We start from the raw sequence: 7148 nt of genomic DNA, 5'->3' as shown, positions 1-7148 counted from the left end.
TAATCTGTGTGACCACAAAGACAGTCAAGAGGGAGGACGTTGAGTTATGTAGCCTTTGACTACTAACCAGAACAGGCCCCCTTTTCTGCTTCACTTATTAAAGGCAGAGGGAGATGCAATCAAGTGGAGAGATTCTTCCTTGGAAATGTCAGTCTTCAAAAAATTTGACACAAACAACGTGCAGAGGCTCTTTTCTACAATTACATTGTAGCTCCCTACCATACCCGTGTTGACTCCAATGCTTCCCACAGTTTTGTCAAGTTGGCTGGATGACCTTTGGGTGGTGGACCATTGTTGATACACACAGGAAACTTGAGCATGAAAAACTCAGCAGTGTTGCACAAACCGGCACGCCTGGCACCGACTACCATACCCCGATCAAAGGCACTTCAATCTTTTGTCTTGCCCATTCACCCTCTGAATGGCACACATATGCAATCCATGTCTCAAGACTTAAACATCCTCCTTTAACCTGTCTCCTCCCCTTCATCTACACTGATTGAAGTGGATTTAACGAGTGACATCAATAAGGGATCATAGGTTTCACCTGGATTCAACCGGTCAGTCTGTGTCATGGAAAGAGCAGGTGTTCATCATGTTTTGTACACTCAGTGTAGAAGGAGAAGCCTTGCATCATCCGCATCACACATACTCAGAATAATGTAGGCATATTTAGTCAGACTCTGAATTGACAGGTTATATTGACGAAACGCGACATTACACTCAAAAAGTACACAATGGAAGAGGTCACAGAACAAAAACTTGGAACAATATCTTTCAGACAGAATCTAAGATTAAGAATTTCTCATACCTTCCAGAGAAATGTATCACACAATAAATTATATCCACGTAAATACTATACTGTAAAAAATATATATCATCAGTCAATTATGAGAAATCATATAGGAAGTGGACTCCACAAGATGGTCCCAGTGTGGGTATAAGCTATAGGAAAATACTGTCATCAGTGCTATGTTCATAGTAATAATTATTTACATTTTGAAAGTGTGGCACACACAGCTCATGCTACAACATAAATACTTAACCATAAGAGTACAAAATATTGAACAACGTCTATTGTAAGGTGTTTTCGATCAAAGATAAATTACAGTGATTATACCTATAGTAGTACTGTAGTATTCATTGTAACAACAATAATATTAACACAATTATTTTACATTGGAACACATACTTGTTTATCGTCGCTAGGGCCAGTAGTTTTCCTGACCACGTGACCTGAACAGGAAAAACTCCTGGGCCTAAACATACTTTTTACTTATGTTTTACACACCAATTAATATTCAACTTCTACATTTTCGTTTAGGGCTTAGTGTTTTTCCAGCCCAGGACAAACTCCTGCACCTTTTAGTGAATACTTCACAGTATTAAAGAAATAGTTACACGAACGCTAGCTTTGCTCCAGGGTGTTACAAATGGCTTGCTGATGCTGAGCATTCCCAAGCAAACCCCACATAAAACCCTGAGCCAGAGCTACATGAAAGCGTTACACTTTACACAACCCTGTTTCCTTTATAAGGTTCTCTGAATGACCCTGTTAGTCTACTTTATAGTGGTGTTTCTCAATCCTGGTCCTGTGGCCCCAAAAGGAGGGTACATTTTTGTTTTTGCCTTTCGCACCTGACAACGCACCATCTTGACCACACAGCAGCGCAGAGCTTTCAAGGCCTCCTTCGAGGCGTCCTCCGAACCATGCAGAAAGGTAAGCAGACCAGGCATAACATTGTTTCTTTCTTCTTTCGCTCTCTTTTCAATGTGCACCCCTTTAGGTCCCCAGGGCCAAGATTGAGAAACACTACTCTATAGGACCCTGATGTTATCTACGGTCTACACATCTCCTTTCACTATGTTGACTAATGTGAACTAATCGGGTTACAGGGATTTGTAAATCATTTCCCGTATAACATTGCTAAAAACCCTAACCGACACACTAACCTGAGAGCAAACTCTAGACCTAAGTTACCTAACCCACTTGTTTCACTCATTCCCAAACAAATCGAGCGTGCAACTCTGCACCCTTCAACTCATATCGACCTCTTATGAAATCTATCTCTCCAATGTTCCTCCAAATCCACCCAGTACCTTTATTCCAGTCATTCATTTAGGCTGAACTCCCATTCACTTTTTGATTTGACTGAATTGACCCCATCCACGCTATGAACCAGTGGCCATCTCCAATACAACGCTTTTTGGGTTGAATCATGTTCTGGAGGCAGCTCTGCCCCAAGCCTGCTGTAACCTCTCTGGTATGTGTCTTCACTCTGCTCCTTAACCCTGCTGCCAAGAAGACTCCCTAACCGTGTGGGCACAACAAGCAGGTCAGATCCTGAGCTAATGAATGAAACACTCCCCATTCATTAGCAACCTAATAAGTAACATAGGTTTCTGACTCACAAACACACAGACCTGACAGACCTGGGTTCAAATAGTATTTTCTTTTCTTTGAAATATTTTAGCTGCCCTTGATTTGAGCTTGCCTGGAGCAACGGACCAATGGAATAGTCCCTCTTATATGAAACAAATGAGAGAGTATTTGATCAAGTATGTTGTTAATAGGATTTCACATCTGTCTGCTACAGGGAGGATGTTGGGATCAAGCAAAAGAGTGTGGCCGTGTCCGAATACCCATACTTGCATCCTAAATAGTAGGCCGTTTGAGTATGTGAAAAAAAGTTTCATAGTATGTGAAATCTTGAAGATCTAGTATACTTTAAATGCCCGGATGTCATACTCATTTTGGCCTTTCATCTAAGTAGAATTCACTGGGCACTATTGAGGAAGATCATCGTCTTTTCACACCCGCGTGTTCAACAACAACTGATTATCAGAATAGGGGAGGCTCTCTGCAAAAAATGTAAGAATGGCGGGGAACAAGAGCGAACTGCGCATTCGATGACGCCTTCTCAGTATGGATGAGTAGTACTTTGATGTTTGTTGCTTACTGCATACGTTTGTACTAAACCGAACGTTCAAAATAGTATGTAATACAATTAGTACACAGTATGCAGTTTAAGTAAGTAATGGGCAAGCCAGACTTCGGACACGGCCTAAGTCATAGTTGAGATCTTAAATGGCTACCTGGGTCGTGTTTGGTATGGAAAAATGTGTTCTTAGTGGACAAATGAAGGTAGTACCTCCCCGTTTCACTCCCAACGTTTTCCGCCCTACTGAACATGACCCAGGTGTTTACTATTATGATTTTACTTGGTAAGGTACAATAAGCCCGGTCAGATATGGATATGGACCCAGCTCAAGCATGTTTGGTATGATGACCTTCTGGGCCTTGTAGGATAACCGGTCATTAGCTGCTTCTCTGAGTGGTGATTGGTGGAGTGAGTCAGGGGTCAAGGGTGAGGGGTCAGGATGTGAAGTAGGAGTTCTGCATGGAGTAGAGGCGGTCGATGGGGTTTCCCACCCGCCCCGCCAGGAGCCCACCATCTGCCGCTGCCAGAAGACAGTCGCCGAGGTGACTGAGGCTCCCGTCGCTGTCCAGATCGTGGAACACAGTCTCTGAATCTAAAGGGGAAATAGAGTTAGTATGTCTGTCTGTTTGGTCCGTCCATCTCTCTCGGTCTTTTTCCATCTCTCTCCCTATCCCTCCCTCTCTTACCGTAGGAGTGAAGATGTTCAGAGCCCAGCTGAGGAGGGGTGAGGCCATGGCGGAACGGCTCTCCTCCGTAGATGTTGGGGTCCAGAGCCAGTAGCTGCTGTCGTGGTAACGAAGGGTACGCCAACAGACCTTCCAATCCATGACCACTCGAACCGTCTGGGAAGACAGAGACTGAACATGAATCAATCCCTGCATCTCTTCCTCTCGTCCTGCCCCTTTAACTCCAGAGACATTGTTTCACCTGCCTTGAGGTGAGTTTCCTGAAACCTCGCTACTTTGGCAAAAGCTACTCTGTTAATTGTCACGTTTGTGGCGAAAGACTAATCTTCCTGTGCACGAATGAACAAAAACGGTCAAATTAAGCACTTCTACATCTACCGTTCCGCGAGTTAAGTACCAGTTAGCCACAAGGCTTTTGTGAAATCCCTGCTCTATTCCCCCCTCTTACCCTCACTGTCATCGTTGCTCTGTCGACCCCCCCTGCTCGGCCCTCTCCTGGACCCTCCCAGCTGCTCCTGCTCCTGCTGCTGCTGCTGTTGCTGCTGCCTGCGAGCTATCTTCTTCATCTGCAATGCACAGGACCAACACACTGATAATGGACTCAATGGCGCTATTGCTCTGTCGTTCGTTATAAGGATAGTTCTTCCTTGTGTTATTTGGGTGGATTATCCCTTTAACTGTGCTTTAGCCTTTAAAATAAATGTTTGCATGCAGTTTCAGAGCAATTGCGCCATTAGATTCATGATTAGTGTTGTTGGTTGTATTAGTGTCATGGGCAGGGGGGCGGGGGGGGGATTCAGGACAGGTCAAATATCTCACCTTTGCTCTCTGGTTTTGGAACCACACTTGCACGACTCGAACTGTCAACCCGGTCTCAGCTGCCAGTGTCTCTCTCACCTGAAGATAAGAGAAATTAAGCCATGACACTAAATGGGACTGTGTGTGTATATGTCTGTGTCTGTGTCTGTGTGTGTGTGTGTGTGTGTGTGTGTGTGTGTGTGTGTGTGTGTGTGTGTGTGTGTGTGTGTGTGTGTGTGTGTGTGTGTGTGTGTGTGTGTAAGAAAGAGAAAGAAAAGTGAAAAAGAGAAGGAACAAAAGAAAGAAACCGTGTTACGCCTGGTCTGCTTACCTTTCTGCAAGGTTTGGAGGACACCTCGAAGGAGGCCTTGAAAGCTCTGCGCTGCTGTGTGGTCAAGATGGTGCGTGGTCGCTTTGACCGTTTGTGGTCCTTCCCTTCGCCGCCCTTCCCCCCTACAGAACCGCCCCCACCATCCTCATCCTCACTCTTCACTGAGGGGTGTGGAGAGAGAAAATAGGATCTTCAATTGACAGACAAATTGCTATCAAATGGTGCCTAGTAGTGAATCCCAATGAAAAAACAAGTCATTAGGTTATCACTGTGTAATTACGTAATCTCCTGCACTTTCTATACCGTAGCATGAAGTGCCACCTAGATTTCATCCGGTGATTGTATGGTTTGATTGATTGATTGATTTGTTGGTTGCCCCGTCTTTTCCTGTTACCTGACTCAGTGGGTGTGGGGCTGATGGCAGCCAGCATCTCTCTCTCCTTCTCGTAGTCTCCTCTGCAGAGCAACTGGCCCTCCTTCAGGACAAACTCGTCCCCGCGCTGCAGCCGGCGCTCACACTCACAGCAGCTGAAACAGCCCAGGTGGTACACCTGCCCCAGCACACGCATGATCAGCTCTGAGCGGCCAATCACCTGCAGGCACGCACTGCACTTCCTGACAAACAGCCTATAGGGACAGAGGGGGGAAAGGGTGCATTCCAGTGTGTAATAGGTCAGGTGTCTTTATTGCAGTCGGGTGTGTTCCATGTTGTCTTTTTTGCAGTCCTGAAGAAGAGTTAGTTTAACGTCACAGTAGGAATACGATAAAGTAATATTCTGAGATGTGCAGAAGACACCGTCTTGACCACACAGCAGCGCAGAGCTTTTAAGGCCTCATTCGAGGTGTCCTTTCCAAACCGTCTTTTTTGAAGTCGGGCTGCAGATGATCAGGTCTCACATTGCTTGCAGGAATGTTGTAATTTCTCACTAACATGATATTAGCAGTCCTCTGAGATGTGCCGAGCGACTGAATGAAAGACAACCTGGAACGCACCCAAAGGCAGAGAGACAGACACAAGATTGCCTGAAAGATTAGACCTCATTTGCACCTGTGGAGATTCTCAACCAAACCTGTGTACGGTATATAATTAAATGTCACATCAGCATTTCCCAGAACATAAAGCTTGAACATATCTAACATATGTTTACTGCAATAACAGTATGTGGTAACGCTTCAGAATGTTGTTCTTCACTGATGACACTTGGGGGCAGTAGTCAACTGATGTGTAGGGAGCCTGCACTGAAGTGTTGGTGGAATCTTGGTCTTTTACTAATTCTTTACATTAATCTATTTAACGAGCTGGTCCAGTGTTTTAGCCCATCATTACCTACTATTCACAATTTAGTAGGATTTAAAAGAGAACATGTGAAACAAGCATCGTGCTTGGACATATTTTTTTTAAAACAGTTCACACACTGTCATTCACCGGGCTTTGTTGTCTACTTTCCTTTTGTCTTTTCATCACTCCTCTCGCGTGTCCCAACCCCTTTCATTTTCTCCCACTCTTCATTCTCTTCTCATCAACATATCAATTCAATTTAAAGGCCCCAAAACTCCTGCTTTTAAATTCCTCTTGAATCCCAGTTGTTTTATCACTCTGCCCCCCATCCCATCTCCCTCCAGTATTTTCTGACAGGATTCCCAATTCCCCCCCCCCCCTCCGTCCCTTCTCCTTCGCTCCCTCCCTCTGTAGTTCAGTGAAACTAATAAAGACAGGATTAATTAGATTGTTGTTTAAACAGTGCGATGCCCAGACAGACGCTGTAAACTCATAACCAGGGATTGGCCATAGCATGGGGTTAATCTCTTTCTCTTTTACACACCAAAATACACACACAAACACACACACAGACCCCCCCCCCCCCACCCCACAAACACACACACACACTCTCTTTTTTTCTCTGTCTCTCTAGCCTAACCCAACCTATAAACTCACACATATATTTACAGGAAACCCAGGTTACTCATCAGTATACGGTGAGTACTTCCATATACATTTCCACAATATCTATACATATCTAAAACACCCACACGCCTAATCATATGATGGCACATTGACACTGGGGAAATCCCTGGTCTGCAACCAAGGGGTCTGCTGTGGCAGTGACTTAGCTTATAGAACAAGAGAGACCATCGAAATAAGAGAGAGTGTGAGAGGCAAGAGGCAAGGGATGGCTGGATGAGATGAGAAAGTGACAGGATGAAGAGGGACAGAGAGATGGAGGGAAGTTGGAGGGAAAGAAAGGAGAGAAGGAGAGAAGTGTTAAGGCTCCCTGACTGGGTGAGAGAAAGGTGTTGCTGCTACCCCAAATCTGAAGGGTGGAGAGGGGAAGAGGCGAGAAGAGGAAAGGAGGAGAGAAGAGTGAGCCAGGTCGGCACATTAGAGCTCCT

General features: G+C 45.0%; 1 protein-coding gene across 3 annotated transcripts in view; it reads right to left on the bottom strand.

Moving 5' to 3' along the window:
- Positions 1-664: 664 nt before the first annotated feature.
- lmx1al (LIM homeobox transcription factor 1, alpha-like) overlaps positions 665-7148 on the bottom strand; it is a 32624-nt gene continuing 26140 nt past the window's right edge. Inside the window, exons 4-9 of one of the 3 annotated variants that reach the window (XM_064988687.1) lie at positions 5152-5384; positions 4758-4918; positions 4448-4525; positions 4077-4194; positions 3629-3799; positions 3277-3534 (exon numbers count right to left, since the gene is read on the bottom strand). In XM_064988687.1, the coding sequence (XP_064844759.1) occupies positions 3377-3534; positions 3629-3799; positions 4077-4194; positions 4448-4525; positions 4758-4918; positions 5152-5384 (919 nt within the window). In that variant the 3' untranslated portion in view covers positions 3277-3376. Of the gene's footprint in view, positions 3535-3628; positions 3800-4076; positions 4195-4447; positions 4526-4757; positions 4919-5151; positions 5385-7148 lie in introns of all 3 variants that reach the window. The other 2 variants (XM_064988688.1, XM_064988686.1) reach the window with 2 other exon arrangements.

The sequence above is a fragment of the Oncorhynchus masou genome, chromosome 15, assembly GCF_036934945.1.
Source record: "Oncorhynchus masou masou isolate Uvic2021 chromosome 15, UVic_Omas_1.1, whole genome shotgun sequence".
NCBI classification, from domain to species: Eukaryota; Metazoa; Chordata; class Actinopteri; order Salmoniformes; family Salmonidae; genus Oncorhynchus; species Oncorhynchus masou.
Note: the sequence above shows the minus strand (reverse complement) of the source record. Positions and strands in the feature narration are given on the sequence as shown.